The following is a 19,109-nucleotide window of genomic DNA, read 5'->3' as shown; positions in this document are numbered from 1 at the left end:
TAACGCACTTGAACGTGAATTTTGGTGTGCTAGGGAGGTGCCCTGTAATGAGTTGTCTTCAGACACCACAGTGTGACCCTGAACTACACTTAGCAGAACTAGAGCTTGCCAGACAGGCTGACTGTTTTACAACAAAGGGAAAATACACATGTAATGGTCATGATGAACATTTGCTGATGCTTTCTGGTGTTGGAGCTATTCTGAATATCTTGCAGGTGTTAATTAAATGCTTTAAGCAGCTCTATGTGTAGGGGGAAACTATTAGCCCTGTGAGCAGATGAAGAACCAGAAACTTGTTGAAGAGAGGTGACTTGCCCAACCCTTGCAAAGAGTAAGCTTGCCTCCAGCCAAGATCTGCAATCTGGATTCTGTTCACAGGACAGATCATTTTTTTTAAAAAAAACTGGGCATAGGGCTTGCTAGTCAGCCAGTATATACAAAGGGGAAAGATACAGATCCAGCAGAGACTTTTTTCAGAAATAAAGAGAAGATGGTCTGGAGAGATGGTTTAGTGGTTAAGATTGTTTGCTGTTCTTGCAGAGGACCCAAGTTTGCATCCCAGCACCCCTATTGAGTGATCATAACCACCTGTAACTCCAGATTCCAGGGATCCAATGCCTTCTTCTTGGTGTCTATGCACACCAGCATATATGTGGCATACAGACATTCATATCCAGAAATAAAAAAAATCAAGACCAATCTTATAAGAAGGCAGGTGAATTGTGCTCCCAAGGAAGGACGTGTGAAGTTGACCATTGACCTCCACATGCACATGTACACAAACGCACACACATTGGAACACACATGTGCTCTCATAGGCATAAACCAACATACATGCGCACCACCCACCAAAGAACACATATTGTAAAACAGCCACGATGAAGACTATCTGAAGATCAAGTTCAAATCCTAGGTTATGAGCAGTCTTGGATAGGGCACTCTACTGCTCTTGGATGGACCAGAATGTATGTGAACACAACTGATTGTCTGCCCTCAAGAAGCCAGGGAAGCATCCTCTGAGTCCAGCCTCCTTGCACACAGCACTTATGCGTCTGCTCCCAAATATGAGCTACCATATAATGAAGGTACTGAGCATGGAGGAAGGGTGAGACACTGACTGGAGCTGCTATAGGGAGGGCTTCCTACCCTCTGCCTCACCCCATGAAGGGATGTCTCTCCTGCTGGTAGGCAAGAGAAACCCACTCAGCACTTGTCCCTGCTGTGTTTCTACTGACCCTCCCAGACACCTCTGCTTCTAATAAGCAGGCTAGCTGGGACAGAGCAAGGCTGTAGAAAAAGACCTCAGCGGGTGACATCCCTGTCTCACCTGGGCAGAAGTCCTGGAGAGCTTGTGGAAGGAGACTGGAGGATGAAAATCCTCTGTCCCCGCCCACCAGACATCCTCATGCTCAGACTCAGTCAATGAGGCTCTGACTCACTGACTGCTGTGTGACCTGGGGCTAGTCCCCTTCAACACTCGGTACTTCACCCACTTCTGATGTTCTAGAACTCTGCAACTCTGTCACCAGGAGGTGATTAGCAGGGCAATGCTGCCAGAGGACTATGCCAATAGGTCACCTACTACAAATAAGCACAGTGTTTAGCACACAAGCTGCCTGGACTCTGGCCTCAAATCCTCTACAACTCACTGGCTATGTGTTTGTTCTTTTGGTCTTCCTGTTTGTGACCTTGTTTACATTTATATGAGGCTGACGTGTGAGTATGTGTACACTGGCTAGTGTGTGTGTATGCATGTGTGTGTGTGCATGTATGTGTACGCATGTATGTGTGTGTTCACTGGCCATAGAGATTACTCGGCAAGAGAAAGCTGCTGAGGCTGTGGTCATCCATGTCTGCATAATAAGGAGTGTCCTTAAGTGGAGCTACCGAGGGTGGCTAAGCCCATCACTTATCTGCCCATCTACTGTGCCCTGACCTTCAGGGCCTCTGTTCCTGCCTGGCCTCTCGGTAGATGTCTTGCTCACAGGCAAGCTATCCAGATGTATACAGCAGAAAAGCAAAAAGCAGTATAAAGACATAAAGGTCCCGAGGCTTGCCGGCCAGTCAGTCTAGACAATTGATGAGCTGACAATTGGTTTTCTGATAGGGTCTGTCTCAAAACTAACAAACGACAACAACAACAAAAACCATGGTGGAGAGAATTAGAGGATTTGTTGACCTCTGGGTAGGGCCATGTCTCTGTGAGGCGGATGGAGATGAGGGTTTTAGCTCCTAGGGCCCCCGATAGCTCACGGGTTTTCAGCACCACTGAAGCCCAGAGCCAGTCTGGGTTGGAATCCCCAGAGGCCCTTACCTTCTTTCCCTCCCTCTCTGTCCACAGGGTACCCGCCACACGCTGGAAGACAGCACAGCAGCACCTGGCAGTGGGTGATTTACTGACATCTTTATCCACACTCTGATATCTCTCTGCTCCCAGGGCTTTGGTGAAGTAAATATGACCTTTTCTTTTTCACTTTGTTTAAGACTCAAGGTCAACAGCCCAGCTGTGATCTATCAGCTACTCCCTCTGCCAGACACACTTGCATCAGAAGTTCACAGTGGAGACTCATAACAGCGCTCTCAGCCCTTTCTTGCCTGCCCAGGCCGGTGATGCCAGAACAGAAAATCTGTGGCCATGTGACACTAGGGAAAAGATGGCTCTGGGAGGGCTGAGGCCAGGCCATTACTCTCCATCGTCTATACCAAGTCTGCCTGTTGTTAGGGTCAAGACATGGCCTGGTTTTTTTTTTTTTTTTTTTTTTTTTCAGTCTGCTCAGAGCCAGTGATGGGAGCTAGTATAGCTGTGACTCAAATAATAAATTATAAATTAGAACACCTGAGGGCTTGACCATCCATTCTCTCTATGTGGAGAAGACATACATTAACCTGATGCTGATGGAATCGTCCGGGTTCTTGGAGCCACTTTCTGCCCTCAATTCAAAGCTTTGTTCCTCGGCTATCACTGGTGCTGCCTGAAAAGTTCTTCCACTTGTCTAAGTGCCCACCCACATCTACTTATCTATGGGTGGGTGGCAGGAGACTCACCTGGACTCCTTCATCCTCTGTTTTCCCATGGCATCTCTACTGGCAATGGATGATAATTCCGGGGGTGTCAGCAAGGAAGAGAGTAGGGACCAGGATAGTGTGAAAGTGAATAGAGTCACTGGTCTTGACTTAAACATGTCATCTGTAAGACCCGTCCCCAGCAAGATACTCCCTTCACTCCTCACATCCTCTCTTTCCTGGGAGAATTGTGGAGACACTCTTTATAGAATATGGCAGGCATGGGTTCAAACTCTGTATTTGAGGGGTCAGAAACTAAGAGATGAACTGTAGGGTACATGCTAGCTCCCTTTGCTGCACAGGAACCTATTCTCTGCTGTGCCTTCTTAGAGGGCGGGGTGGGATGTCCCTCTTCCAAGAATCCTCATCAGACCCCTCTAGGTAAGGTCCATCCTTGGCCTGGTTCTCAAAACTCATCTTGATATATGGACCACCACAGCATGGGGAAAGGTAAGGAAAAAGCTTCTGTGGATGACCTTGTACTGTCATTACTACTCTGTTTTTTTTTTTTTTTTTTCAGGCTGTGGAATCTGCAAAAGTAAGTCCTGTTTTAAAGCCAGAGGAACCAAGTCCAAGATGGCTGTACTGAAGCCAAAGACCTTGACTTTTCCCTTTCCCCAGCCCAAGCTCTCTCAGGCTCTTGCCTGTATGTCCAAGAAAGGCATCTGAGCTTGGAGGTTGCCTTGTTGCCTACTCTGATGCCCTCTGCTTCTTGCAGCTGCTAAAGCTCCCATTGTGCCCTTCATAGCATCAGCTTCCTCTACTGTCCACTTCCTGAAGAAACCACCTCAGCTGCTCCCAGGTTTCTGCCCATTATAGGCATGAAGAAATGCATGTCTAACCGCAGAATTCCGGGTCCTTTGATTTGTGATGGTCTGGGATGGGATCCTCTGAGCCTTCTCTCAGGTAAGTTGAGGAGAGCAGGGTCTGAGTCTCAGTCACAGTCCACAACCTGGAAGCTTCCCTAATCCCTGTCCTGAGGGAGAGAACTGCTGACTCCCAGCCACACCCACAAGGAGTTTTCCAAGCTTTTCCACTCAGACCTTCTTGGCAACAGTCATAGCCGGGGGAGGAGATGAGCACCGGCTGGGAGCAGCCTTGGCATCAGCTCAGCGAGCACGAGGTGGCATTTTGATGGGTGGTAAAAATATCTCCCTGGTGTTCAGGGCCAGCTGCCACCCCATCACCATCGTAACTTCCCAGATCCTGTCTCCATGCCCAGAGTCCAAAAAGCCCACTCTGTCCACACGCCCTAGGGGATAGAACACAGGTCACCAATCTCCTTATCCTGGGGGCACTTCATGCCCTGTAATAGCTGCTTCTGTCCTCATGGCCAGACAGTAGCACAAAAGCCTTTAGCCTCTAGGGAAAGTGAAGGGCTGTCAGAAGTGCTGTGGCCTGCCTAAAAGGCTAATTAAATAGTATCATAAATAATGACTATCAGGGATGTTGGAGGTGTGGCTCAGTGAGCAGAGCGGTTGCTCAGGCCTGTCTCGAGCACTGCATAAACCAGGTGTGGCAATACATTTGGGAGGTACAATTGGAAGAACCAGAATTTGAAGGTCATCCTTAGCTACATGGAGAGTTGGATGCCAGCCTGGGCTACAAGAGACCCTATGAAAAGACCTGTCATCAGCGTGGGAAGAAAACAGAGGAGAGAGCGGTGGGGACACATTGGCAGAAAAGCTAGGTCAGCAATGCAGTGGGAGGCCCAGCTACACACTGAAAAATCAGAATGCCCTCTCCCCACTTGGACCTCCATAAGGTCCCCCAGCACAGAAAGACATAGCCAGGCCTCTGCATGGAGGCATCTGAGTTACTCATATACCTCTTCCTAATGGTCTTTGCATATATGTGGCTGCTGATAGCCAGGAGGCTCTCTAGACATGGCAAGCCTCTCATCCCTACAGAACTAATCCACCTCATCCATCTTCTCACTGAATAAACTCGATAGCCTCCATCCTTCATCACAGTGTTCCTCTGTCCTGATTTCAAGTCCCCAGTGGCTCCTGCCTCCTGCAAGATAAAACCCAAGCCTTGCTCTGGCCTCTGAGATCCTACCTGAGGTAGTTCTGCCCAACCCCAGCTCACTCCCTGCCACTCTGCCCCAGATACCCTGGAGTCCTTGATTCTTCTCCAACAGAACAGCACATTCCTACCCAGAGGCCTTTGCATGTACTGCCTCCTCTGCCAGACTTGTTTCCATCACTTCGGGCCTCTACTTCAGTGTCATCCCTCTGAGAGTGACATCCACATGAAACAGCAGCCTGAGGCTGTCTCTTTGCTTTGTCTTTCCTAGTGCTCATTTAAAATAAAATTTTAAAGATCTATCTTAAGTTTTATACACACACACACACACACACACACACACACACACACACACACACACACACACACGAGTGCAGGTGGCATCAGCAGCCAAAAGAGGGTGGCAGATCCTCAGCGACTGGAGTTACTGACCATTGTGATCTGCCCAGTGTGGGTGTCAGGAACCAAGCTCAAGTCCTCTGCAAGGGTAGTATGTGCTTTTAACCTCTGAGCCTCTCTTCAGCCTCTAAAACATTTTTTTTTAAATTTAAGACAAGGTTTTATGTAGCCCAAGATGACTGGACCCAACTCTCCTGCCTTCACCTCCTGAGCATTGGGATTAGAGGCACACACCACCATATCCAGATTGTGTGATGCTTCGGCTTGAACCTTGAGCTTTGTGCATGCTAGGCAGCTGCTCTACCACCTGAGCTACATCCAGGGACCCATGTTTGAAGTTCTTTTCCTTCCCTTCCCTCTCCCTTATAGGCCAGAATGCTTCTTCAAGACCAGGGCTTTGACTATTTTGTTGCAACCCAGGGCTCCTGATCAGATGCTATTTTCTGCCCTGGCTTCCCTGCACTGAGGGCCTATATCCTGAAACAGTCAGCAGGATAAGCCTTTTCTCCTCACAGCTGCTTCTGTTCGGGTATTTTATCACAGCAACAGCAGTGACACTGGAGCGACTAGGAAAGAGGGGAGAGCAGAGCCTGACCCCATCCTTGAGCTGGCTGCTCACACTCAGGGGTAGGCTAAGGGCCTCTGGGGCTGCTCTGACTGAGGTCTTTCTTCCCAAGGGCTCTGTATATTGGTTCTTTGAAGAGTTCAGGGTTCTAGTCTCAGAGCCAGAGATGAGGAGCATGTGTAATAATGAACCTGGATCTCTGGGCTTCTTCCCAGCCCGGCCATGGATTGCAAATGCTTTGTTGGCCAGTGCCAGCCGTCCAAACACCTGATGTCCTGGTATTCAACGGCATGAGGCTTTGATCCCAGCAGTGGCTGGGGAAGCCTTGAGGACTAGGACATCAGATACTGGCCTCAGACAACTCAGTAGATAATGGCGGGTGACACAGCAACCAAGGGATCCTGAGGTACAGCCGGGGTTTGAGGCACAGTGCTAGAGGACATCAGGCAGATGCCTAGACACCATGCCTCTCTGACTCCTGCATATCCCAGCTGTCTCAAAGCAGCCACGTCCTGTGAACATAGCTGGAAAAGGCTAGCCATCAGGCAGGTATTTGATATTTGGTACTTCCCTGATGGCTGTGGCCATAAGCACTGCCCTCAGGCCCTTGAGGCTCCCTCAGAACTAGTACAGGTTTCTACTTTCAGAGCCAAAGATGAGGAGCACGTGATAGAATGGACCAAGACCAGGAGCTGGACCAGGAGGAGCTCTGAGCATCTCCTCTCTTTAGAAGACAGGGACTCCTCCCTATCAAACATGCATGGACACCACATGGCTGCTTCTCTGGTTTACTCTTACTAGGAGGGATGAGGATGCATTTTGAGAGAGGGGAGCAGAGCCACTCCCATTTGGAGGAATGTTCCAAGCCAAAGCTCTTCCAGAGCAAGGGGGATGACAAGGAGAGAAGTCAGCTGCCAGGGACTTTTCAATCTCAGGTGTGTTACTTTTGAGTAGAGTAAAAGGGGAAAGTTAGGAATGTGGTGGTTTGATTGGAACTCTGACAGTACACCCTGGAAAGCGTCTCTATGCACAAGCCTGTGTGGGAGTTCCAATGGACACAAACATTTATGGTCAGACAAACCTCATACCCTGATCCCTCATCAAATCAGTTTTCTCTTTTATAGCTCTCTTGGTTTAGGAAAATGAAGACACAAGAGTTAGCCTGGCAAACAAACATGAAGAGGTTTTCAAGAAGGGAAGGTGGGCAGGCTCCTCAGCAATAGTACTTCCAGTCCTAGTACTTCTTGGTCTCAGTACTTCCTGCTCTTGATAACTCTTGGTCTCAGTACTTCTTGTCCTGCTACTTCCTGGTACTAGTACTTCCTGGCCCAGTACTTCTTGAGCTCAGTACTTTCTGGTTCTAGGACTCCTTGATCTAGTACTCCCTGGTTTCAGTACTTCCTTGTCTGAGTAATTCTTATTTTCTAGTAGTCCCTAGTCCCAGTTCTCCCTGATCTCAGTACTTACTGGTCCTAGTACTTCTTGGCTGACTGGAAAGGATACTCATTCAAAGTCATGATTTAATTCCTTTTCCACCCCAGACTATGAAACATGCAGAAAAGAATATATTCCCATTTTACAGATGAACAGCGCAAGACTGAGGGCAGTGGCATGCTTTGCCTTTGGCTGCAGGATTAGTAAATGAGTTTGGGTAAAAGGCAAAGGCTTTAGGCATGCTAGCTGTATTTTGATGGTGCATCATACCCAGCTTTGCATGTATGCCCATACAATGTAAATGAAAGTTATTGGTAGGCTCTTCTGGAAAATTCCCCAGTCTACTCTCTTTATGGTTTCTTTTCTGTTGTTCTTACTACCTAAAAGAGATTTTGGCAGCTTGGACTCCGGCATACAGTTTGCACCAGGAAGTGACCTTAAAGGCAAGAACTGAGCTGAGAGTGGTAAGAAAGAAAGATGGGGCCACGTCCTTGGTTACTAGGCAGCCCCCAAACCAGAACCTCAACTCTTTTCCTGGACTTTTCTTTTAGTGGGGGCATACAGGAGAGCCCCCCATTTATCTTTTTCTTCTGTTGCTGCTGCTGAGAGGCCCCTGGTAACCTGGATTCTTTGCTGTTATAATTCCATAATACGCTTTGGATTTCAGAGAGCCACATCCTGCCCATATTTTCTGCTAAGTGGCCCCGGGTGGCTGTTTCTGGGTAGAACCAGGGTTTGGGTTGGCATCCTTGTTCCCTTCTTATGCCAACATTTCTGGCACTTGAAATTGTGGAGATGTGATACTGAGCAGAAAAATCCCTAGAACTTCCCTGAAACAGAGGCTGCAGTGAGGGCCTGGCCCATGCCTCAGCCTTCTGGGTCATTTAGGGGCATTAGGAAGATGACCCACAGGGTGAGGCCTGGGGTAATTAGAGTCAGGATGCACTCCTACTTTTCTTACCCATTCTACTTGTGGGTACCTGATTTCAATAGGAAGAAATTTTATAAAGCTGTGCTATCACAGGAAGGCTGACTTTGATGTGGCCTTTCGCAGCAGCACTCCCCCTGTCTTTCCAACTCCCATCATCACATATATCTCTTCTTCCACATGTTCAGGAGAAGCCAACCTGCCTAGGGACATAGGCAAGTCCTGAGCATAGGCAGAGGACCCTGCACCTCACAAGACCCTCTCTGAGAAAAAATAATCCTCTCTGATTCCCCCCTTGTCTCCAAAGTCCTGGGTGAATTTTCTAGGTGGTTGAGAGCAGGGAACTGAGATATGGCCAGATAGGATCCTGGAAATATAGACCCTGTTTTTATATCCCTTTCCAGGGGGCTGGGGAGGAGGTGGGTGGAGGTGGCAGTGGAACAGCAATAGCAGGCGTAAAGGTCAGTATTGATTGACAGCTTGACAAGCTCCAGTATCGCTAGGAGACAAGTCTCTGTTTACTCTGTGAGGAAGCTTCTGGAATGAGCAAACTGACGAAGACACAGGAAGACAATCCTAAGTGTAGGCAGCACCATGCAGTGGACTGGGGCATTGGACTTAATAAAAAGGAGGAAGCCAGCTGAACCCCAGCATTCACCTCACTCAGCTTCCTGAGTGTCAATACAATCTGAGCAGCTGCCTCACACTCCTGCCTCAATCCTTACCCACCCTGAGGAACTGGACTTTGAACTGTAACAATAAACCCCTCCTTAAGTGACTTTGCTAAGTTGAGCAACACAGCAGATCCTTTCTGAACCTAGTTTCACGGTCCATTCTCTAGAGATGAGGTGTCTGAAACTGATAGAGCAGGAAGGACTTCTGTGGCTGGCCCTCAACCCACCTGCAAGGCCCCTCTTGCCCCTACATTGAGGTGCTGGCAACATCTCTCTCTCTCTCTCTCTCTCTCTCTCTCTCTCTCTCTCTCTCTCTCTCTCTCTCTCTCCCTCTCTCTCTCTCCCTCCTTCCCTTCCTCTCTCCCTCTCTCTCTGTCTCTCTGTCTCTGTCTCTCTGTCTCTCTGTCTCTCTCTCTGTCTCTCTCTCTCTCTCTCACACACACACACACACACACACACACACACACAGACACAGCATGAAGGCAAGCCTGTAACTTGGCTGTTCTCACTAAACTTTAGGTAGCAAGCTGGCTGCTGTCCCAGCCCTTCCCAGGCCTGTTCTAACATCTCGTGTACTGACAGATGTTTCTGACAGCTCTTAGAGACAAGTGTTTATGAATGTCACTTGGGCTAATAATGACATGCAGGGCACTTAACACTCCATGTTACACCACAGATGAGGCTTAGCTGAGATGGGTTGACACTCTTTCTGAGTGGGGAGGGGTTCTTTCCCCTCTCAGGGGTCCCTGTTAACTTTATTTTTGTCCTGAAAGGTCTGACTCTGGCAATGAGAGATGTGGCTGACAATGTTCCCTAGTCATACAAGAAGCAAGCCAGATACCACTTGAGGACTGAATAAGCCCAGGGTGTCCCAGGGCCTGCCTGTAGGGCTTGGCTGTGCATCTGTACGGAGAGGAAGTGCCTTAGGGTCATCTGATAACAAGGACGTTTAAGTTTTCCTTGATCACTTGGGATTAGCCAGGTCTCCCTATTAATTCTGGCATGAGGCCTAGAACCTCATGCGCCAGATGTTGCTCACCATTGCCCTGAGGTTTGTTGATGTGGGTCCAGGTCAGGATAGAGTCTCTGACCCTGTACCACGGTCAACCATCTCTGACCTCTGACCTCTTGAGCTCAGATGCCTGCGAGGCCCTAACATCAGGACTCAGGGTACTGCACAGTAAATGCAGGTAGCAGAAACTATGCTGTTCTGCTTAAGAAGAGTCACAGGCTGAAAGGATTGGTGTCACACTAGTCACACCTCCCCAGTATCCCCAGGAGGGACTTAATTGGGTCCTCCTGGAGCCCCAGAAGCCTCTAGATGGTGATGTTTGGTGCTTAGGCTGACACAGGGCGGCTCTGAGGCTTGTTTTCCTAGTCTGGGATCTGCAGCCTGTGTGGGTCAGTCACACCAGTGACTGAGTGGGGAGTGGGAGGTTCATGAGAAACAGCATGCTCTGGAGGAAAAGAGGGAGGCAAAGCCAGGTCCCTCCATCATTTGGACCAGACCTTTCAGGAAAAGGATAACATTAATGGGGCCTCCTCAGAGGGGAGAGCAGTGGACATGGGGAAGGGAGGAACAGCCTCTCCCCACACAGAGAGAGCAACAGCCCATCTCAGCTAAGAGTCATCTGTGAGCTATGCAGGGTGGTGCTGGTGGGATTTTATTCTTGTGATGGGCTAGTGCCTACTCCTGTGTGTGTGTGTGTGTGTGTGTGTGTGTGTGTGTGTGTGTGTGTGTGTGTGTGTTCACACATGTGCCTGTGTGTTCCCTTCTTCTACTCATAAATTCTTTAAAATGATCAGAGGAGCTAGTATTTCTTTCTCAGTCCTTTCATCTTCAAGGTCAATTTCACCTCATCTCACATGCGCTTTTAGAATCTCATTTCTATGCTGGGCCATTCTGCATCACACATGCTACAGGTCTGTTCTGGCCACTCTGGAGTAAATACAGTACAGCTCTGTTCTGGCCAGCCTGACTGGCTCCACAGAATCAGCACCTTTCCTGACCTGAGCAGCGTGTTTCTCCAACACAGCAGAGTGCTATGGAGTCTTTTAACATTCTGTCGATATATGGCTGTAATGTCCTTGTGAGCAAAAACCTCAAGCCTGGGCGACAATTTCAAACAAGCTCAGTTCTCATCGCCTGGAGCTTGTGTGACTATAATTATAATGTACTCCTTGAAACAAATAGACGGATAAAAAAGCTGAATATCAAGACAGATGATAGGTATATAGATAGACAGTGATAGATAATAAATACACAGAGAGAGAGAGAGATGATAGGTAGGCTAGTAGATAGATAAGAACAGATGATACATGTTATCTCTTTCTAGATGGGTAGAAAGATAGTAGATGACAGGTAGACGGTGGCTAGACAGATAGATGAAGATGATGGATGGGTGACAGATAGATGGCTTTTTTTTCTGGATACTATGTTATGTGTGTCTCGTCTATGCATCTCATCTTATCCAGGCCTCCGCTCTACTGGTATGCGATTCCTGTTGAGATTCGAACACGGCAGCGAATCACCACACAACCTTCCTTGTCATGGGAAAGAGGCATTGTTTTAAAAGTTCAGGGTCTGTCTTAGGGCCTATCTCTTCTACTATGAACTCCCTCAGTAAAGCCGCAGAGGCTGAGCCTGCAAACCATAGCCAGAAGCTAGGGTTCAAATTAATGCTTATCATTCAGCTTCCTGTGATAATGAGGAAATGCTTGATGTGATTAATGCTATAATGAAAACAGGTTTATGAATTCATGGTTCTGGAGGTTTAGGTCCAAGATTAGATGACCCTATTGCTTTGGCCCTCTTCTGGTAAGCCAGGTGAAAGTGGCAGAAAACTGATGAAAACAATTGTCTCACTTCTTTTTCCAAATAGATAATAGGTAGGTAGGTAGGTAGACAGATAGATAGACAGATAGATAGATAGATACATAGATAGATAGATAGATAGATAGATGACATATAGGTGACTGTGGTGGGTTGATTGAGAATGTCCCTCATAGTCTTTGGACTTTGAACTTGGTTCCCAATTAGTGTCACTGTTGGAGGTTTAGGAGATGTGGTCTTGCTGAAGGAAGTATGTGACTGGGAGCAAACTTTGAGAGTTTAAATCTTTGAGTCACTTTTAACTCATTGTCTCTGCTTCATGTTTCTAGTTAAGGATGTTAGCTCTAGGTCTCTGGCTCATGTTTCATGCCTCCCCACCACTAACCCTTTGGGACTACAATTCAAGATAGACTCTGTATTGTATAAGTTGCTTTAGTCATGGTGTTTTATCACAGAAACAAAAAAAGTAACTAACAGAATGACAGATGGTAGATATATTATTGATAGAGAATATAAATCATAAATAGTAGAGGATAGCTAGATGATAGGTAAATGGTAGATAGATGATAGATGATAGACAACAGATAATAGATAAATGATAGACAGATAACGATAGATTAAGGGAGATGAAAGGACTGCAGTCCTTCAGTCTCTTTCAGTGGCATACCTCAATGACCTCACTGACCCCAGGATATCCCTCAAGTATCCACATCTTAAAGGCCACAGCACATCCCAGAACTGCCATTCTAGGATACTGAATCAAACCATAGCAACAGATCTGCCTTCTTCTGGCTCTGTGACCTTAGGAGATTTTTGTGATATTCTCTTGTCCCTTTAGGCTTGGTATTTCCAAGGGGAGTAAATGAAATAGAGTCTGAAAAGCTGCACCTCATGCACACAGTGAGGCTGCAATGATGTTGGTGGCAGAAATTGCTCCTACTCTCCTCTGAGAGCATATCCCCCTTAGAATTTTCTATAAAGCTTTGGATATGTATACTTTTGTGGATAAGGCTAAATGGAATATGTAACCTCTTTCTACTTCCCCCTCCATGACAGCAGAGAAGATAATGACCTTGTTTTGGACTTCTATAGCTTTGTCTACTATTTGAAGCACTAACAACACCTTTTATCCCCTGGCTGTTTATTATGAGTTGATACTACTTGGAGAGCGTTCTTTTCTATTTTGTTTGTTTTTGTTTTCTACGTGTGTGTGTGTCTGAGTGTATGTATGTGTGTGTGTGTGTGTGTGTGTGTGTGTGTGTGTGTGTGTGTGTGTGTAATGTGCATAAACATGGATGAGATAAGCTGTTTAGCCAATGCTCCAGGGATCAGCCTAACGCCATACCCCAGCACTGAGTTACATACACGAGCCACCATGCTTGGCTTTTATGTGAATTTTAGCAATTCAAACTTGGGTACTCATTCTTGTGAAGCAAGCACTTTACCAACCAAGCTATCTCTTTAGACTCTATGTATGAACATTTTTCTTGTGGAATCTCGTCTAGTCTTCATGAATAGCCCTAGGGAGTCATCCTTGACCCTGTAAGATTTGTTGTTGTTGTTTTAATGTCTAATGTTTCCTTTCTAACCTACTTTGTTCATGTGTTTTGGGTTTTTTATTTTTTGAAACACGGTCTCACTAAGTAGCCTGGTATGGTAGAATGGCCTCTGTAGATTCATATATTTGAATGCTTAGTCACCAGGGAGTGGCACTACTTGAAAAGGATTAGAAAGTGTGGCGTTTTGGAGTAGTTATGGCCTTGTTCGAAACCATGTGTCACTTAGGATTGCCTTTGGTGCTTCAGAAGCCTATCCCAGGCTCAGGGTGTCTTTCTCTTCCTGCTGTCTGACAATCTAGATGCAGAATTCTCAGCTAGCTCTCCAGAACCATGTCTGCATGAGTGCTACCATGCTCCCTGCCATGATAATAAATAACTAAGCCTCTGAAACTGTAAGCCAGCCTAAATTAAGTGCTTTCTCTTATAGAAGTTGCCATGGGGCCAGGTGTGGTGGTGCACACCTTTAATTTCAGCACTAGGGAGGCAGAGGCAAGTGGATCGCCGTGAGTTCAAGGTCAGCCTGGTCTACAAAGTGAGTCAAGGACAGGCAAGGCTACATAGAGAACCCCTATCTCAAAAACAAACAAAAACCCAAAAACCAATAACAACAAAACCCAAAAGTTGCCATGGTCAAAGTATCTCTTCACAGCAATAAAACACTGACTAAGACACTTAGGTGGCCTGAATCTCACTACAGAGAGCAGGCTGGCCTTGAACTCACAGAGATCTACCTGAATCTGCCTCCCAAGACAGTGGGATTAAAGGTCTATACAAGCATACCTGCCTTGATATGTTCCTTTTACTTTTCTCTCCAGATTCCCAGTCAGCCAGCTGAGGGGATAATTTTGAATTTTCCCTTGAGTAGCAGAAAGAACTCTGCTTCCAGGCCTGGGGTCCCTCCAGGAATTATGAGCCCCTGTTGAGTGTAAAAGATGACATCTTCATGACAGGGACATGGCCATGCTGATGTCTATGTGCCTGTCTCATCTCTGTACCCTCATAGCTCACACCTTTCATCAAGCTAGGCCCAAGCCAGCCACACTGCTTGTGGCTTTTTACTGTTCTGCTGTTTTTTTTTTTTTAAACAAGTCAAAGCCATATACAAATCCACCAAGTGAAGAAAATGTACTTATTTTTCAAAAGGTCAGCCTCACAAGCTATGAAAGAAATATAAATTAAAACAAGGCCTGTGTCTCACCTCTGCAATTGACAGAGATAAAGGGCCTTGCACACAGTATTGGGAAAGCTGTGATCAAGAATACTGCCATGTGCCACCTATGAGAGAGCAGATAAATAATCAACTGCAACAAGCAAATGTTATAACTGACTTGTTAAACCAGTAGTTCAACCCTGAGGAGAACATGGTAAGGAGACTGGCATTTCACCAAATGTATTTTTGTTTTGGTACCAAAAAAAAATCCATCATGGTATTACAATTAATAATGAACAATAAGAAGCCACCTAAAATTCCAGTGATTGAAGGCTAAGGGTTAAATCAACACAAAGTATTTTGGTACCATGGGAACTAAGCCAGCCAAGCCAGCTCAGATCTCAAGTGGAAAGGATGAAGATGTGATAATGGTATAGATAATAAACAAACAAACAAAACAAAACAAAACAAAAAACCTAAACAACAAAACAAAAACAAAAAACAACAGAGGCACTTTCCAGTTAGACCTGCATGGTGGGAGGGCAAGGTGATTTTACTATCCTTTTCATAACTTTACTCTCCTAATTTTCTATGATGACTAAGTTTCATCAGTAGAAACAACAACAACAACAACACACACATACCACACCATACACTATACACCACTCATACACACGGACACACACACCACACACCATACACCACACACACACACCATATACACAACTCACACACATGGACACACATACACACACACACACACACACACACACACACACACACAGAGAGAGAGAGAGAGAGAGAGAGAGAGAGAGAGAGAGAGAGAGAGAGAGAGAGAGAGAGAGAGAGAGGCTGTCTTTGGATACATGTATACCCATGCTCAATTCTAATGCCATCTCATTTGCACACTGCCTGTCTGGGCCCAGTCAATGCCAGGTAAGGCACTCTCAGTTCTGCTGTTTCCATGGCATGCTGGCCCTCAAGGACACACTAGCTTCTTCCTTATAAGCTCTGTTCCTATCGAGAAATTGGTCAACCTGGAAGTCGTCAGTGCTGAGACTCAGGTTGCTGCACTGTGGCTCTGGGGTCATCTCATGAGGCCTGTGGCTCCATTCCCAAACTAGTCATTCTGTGAGCACATCATGAAACAAGACTACATAGACCACCACACGCTCCCTAAGTAGTGGAGGGCTATGCCAGCATGCCTCACTTTCATAGAAACTGAGGCAGTATGGGAAGGACTCCTCTGAGATCTTCCATGCATGCTCTGCTGTCTGTCTATGGCTTGTGTGATACACAATTCCTGGTTCTTGTTGTTTGCTCTTTTGAGACAGGGTCTCACTATGAAGCTCTGACTGACCTGGAACTCATCAGGGAGCCCAGGCTGACCTAGAACTTGTGATCTTTCTGCCTCTGCCTCCAGAGTACTGAGATTACATCCATGCATCCATATGCCTGGCTGAGGTATATAAGCATATTTCTCTTGTATTGGTAGTCTCCCTTTTTGCCAGACCTCCCAGAATGACCCTTGACCTTCACAGCCACTTTACAACGTCAGTATCACTGATTCCATTTCCATACGGAGTCTGGTGTCCAGAAGAGTGGTGGACAGGATGAGCCCCTCTAAGAACTGAAAGAACCCTAGGAGCCAGTCTCAGGCAACAAGAAATGGGCCAGCAAGGGGAAGCCCTTCTATTTTTAAGGATCGGTGGAAAGGGCAGACATCTTTGGAGGAGAGATACAACCGATGCAGGACCCAATCCAGATGGAAACAATATAAACTAATAAGAAAGTGAACATATGGGAAATTTGTGGAGGCCTTTAATCTAGCTAAGTCTTTTCGATAATTTGAGGGAATACAAGGTAATTCTCCCTCCCCCCCCCTCTCTCTTCTCTCTCTCTCTCTCTCTCTCTCTCTCTCTCTCTCTCTCTCTCTCTCTCTCTCTCTCACACACACACACACACACACACACACACACACACTTTGATTAAACTACTTGCCACCAAAAGCCTCTATCAACCCTGATAGATTGGGCCCCTGTCACAGTTGAGGAAACTGAGGCTGACCAGGAGAAGTAGAGAGCCAGGCCGTGACCCACAACTCTTTTTGGTCTCATAATTTTCCACCCACGACTGGTAGGAGTCAGCGATTCTTCAGCCACTGGATTTCCCAATGCCTCAGCTCTCACCCTGCTCTCCAGCAAGGAGCTCAGAAGTGTCTAGCCAACGTAGCTATAGCTATCACTCCTCCACCTGGTCCTGGGAGGCGTGGCCCTTTCACAAGCACACCTCTTTGGCTACCCAGGTGAGAGCCTCTTACCTGTAGCAGAGGCATAGTTGACCCAGGATTCCCCACAGGCACCCCTGGAGAAAAGGGAAACAGGTGTACGCAGCTCTAACCTCCAGCCCCTCCTCAGCCATGCTGCTGCCCCACTTGGCCGCACCACGGCCTCTGGCTCACCTGTAAATCAGAACCTCGTCGTCGGAGCAGTTGTACTGCAGTTGATACATCTTCACCCGGGGTGCCGATTTGCTGACAGACCACTTGACCAGAGCAGATGTGGTGGTCACGTCAGACACAAGCACAGCCCTCTCTGGGGTGCTTTTGGGAGGCTCCCCGCTCCCACTGCCTCCCCCTCCCCGGCTGGTTTTGCTGGAACCCGTGATGTCTGAAAGGCGGGACTTAGGAGGTGCCATCCGGCTAGTGCTGTTACTGAGGTGTGGGAGCTGCACAATGGAGACCTCTACTGTGGCCGTGGCCTCTCCTGCAGCATTGGCTGCAATGCAAGTGAAGGCTCCACTGTCCTGAGAGGTGGTAATAAGGATGTCCAGGGTGCCGTTGTCATATACAGCAGTCCTGGAGGAGTTTCCTACCAGACGGTCATCGGGGGCAACCCAGTGAATCAAGGGGCTAGGGTCCCCAATGGCCTTGCACTTGAGAGTGGCTGCCTGGCCCTCCAGAACCAGCAGCTTGTGTGTGTGCTGTGTGATGAGCGGTGGCTCACACACAAACTCCTCCTCACGAATATGCCAAAAATAACGACCCTTGAGGCCTCCAGGGGACCCACAGGTTTCTAGGTCGTCATCCCTCTCCAGCCTCCGCAGCCAGAGAAGCTCACAATTGCAGTGGAGTGGATTTCCCCCAAAACTAAAGGAAAGGGGCGGGGCAAAGGGCGTGGCAGTCAGCAAGGAAGCCTGAGAGCGGGCAAAGATGGGATCTGGGGGCAGCTTCTGTAGCCTATTGGACGTGAGGTCCAGACGGGCCAGTTTCTGCAGATCTGCAAAGGTACCCTCAGCGATGTGGTCCAGCAGGTTGTGGTCCAGACTCAGCTGGTGGAGGTTGACCATGCGCCGTACGGAATCCCAGGGCAGTCCATGGAGGTTGTTGTAGGATAGGTCCAGATCTTCTAGTGTCAGCAGGAAGTCCTCAAAGGCATCATCAGCGATGCCACCCAGCTGGTTATTGTTAACGATAAGATGCTGCAGGTTGACCAGGCCCCGGAGTGTGTCCTCCCCAAGGCTGGGCAGCCGGTTGCTGTCAAGGTGCAGGGAACGGAGGCTCTCGAGGTCCAGGAAGGAGAAAGGCTGGATGTGGCTGATAGTGTTCCTAGACAAGGTCAGATCCACCAGCCCTGTCATGTTGGCAAAGTCCTGGCGCCCAATGTGGATGATGAAGTTGCCGCCCAGGCGCAGCTCCACCGTCCTCCGATCAATGTCAGGGGGCACAAAAAGGAGCCCCTTGGAGGGACATAGGGTCCCTAGTGACTCAGACAGATTCTGGCAGACACAGTACTTGGGGCAGGCATCGACTACAGCAAACGCCATGCCAAAAGCCAACAGCCCACCAAGCAGAGTCTCCATGGTCCGGTCGCTCAGCCTCGGCACCTGGAAGGAGGGACACAACTCAAGGTCAGCAGGTGACTTCCCTTACAAAGAGCTTTCTTTCTCTAAGGAATGACACACTGCCTCTTGGAACAACAGAGACAGGCTGCGTCCTGGCAAGCACTCATATCTTTTCATTTAACTCTTCTAATGCATTTCTGTTTTATCTTTTCTCCTCAGCTGTTAACATCTCCAACAGCTTGATTCGCTGTCTTTGTGCTTTTGGATTATTTCCTATATAATATGTACCATGTGACTTCCATGATAGTAGATCTCTTAGGTGTTTCATGAACTGCTGTGTCCCAAATATATAGCACAGTGTCCGGAAGCCCAGAACATCCTAGTTACTCAGTTGGTATTTATTGGATGGTGGGTGGATAGATGAGTAGGTAGTTAGGTTTTTAGTTGGATGGATAAGCAAGTGTACAGATGGAAGGATAATAGGTGGATGGGTGGGTGGCTGAATGGATAGAATTGGTGTTGGTATGTCTATAGATGGAAGGATGGATGAGTGGATGGAGGGAAAGGTGGATGGATAGATAGGTAAAAGAATGGATGGATAGGTGTCCAGGTGGGTGGATGGATAGGTGGATT

At 47.5% G+C, this 19,109-nt stretch overlaps 1 protein-coding gene across 1 annotated transcript in view; it reads right to left on the bottom strand.

Moving 5' to 3' along the window:
• The window catches only part of Lrfn2 (leucine rich repeat and fibronectin type III domain containing 2), a 168,759-nt gene that overhangs the window by 9,809 nt on the left and 139,841 nt on the right, over positions 1–19,109 (bottom strand). The window contains exon 2 of the mRNA XM_051153042.1: positions 17,095–18,518. Within this exon, the coding sequence (XP_051008999.1) occupies positions 17,095–18,494 (1,400 nt within the window). The 5' untranslated portion in view covers positions 18,495–18,518. The remainder of the gene's footprint in view (positions 1–17,094; positions 18,519–19,109) is intronic.

The sequence above is a fragment of the Acomys russatus genome, chromosome 11 (genome assembly GCF_903995435.1).
Source record: "Acomys russatus chromosome 11, mAcoRus1.1, whole genome shotgun sequence".
NCBI classification, from domain to species: Eukaryota; Metazoa; Chordata; class Mammalia; order Rodentia; family Muridae; genus Acomys; species Acomys russatus.
This window is presented reverse-complemented; position numbering and strand designations above follow the sequence as displayed.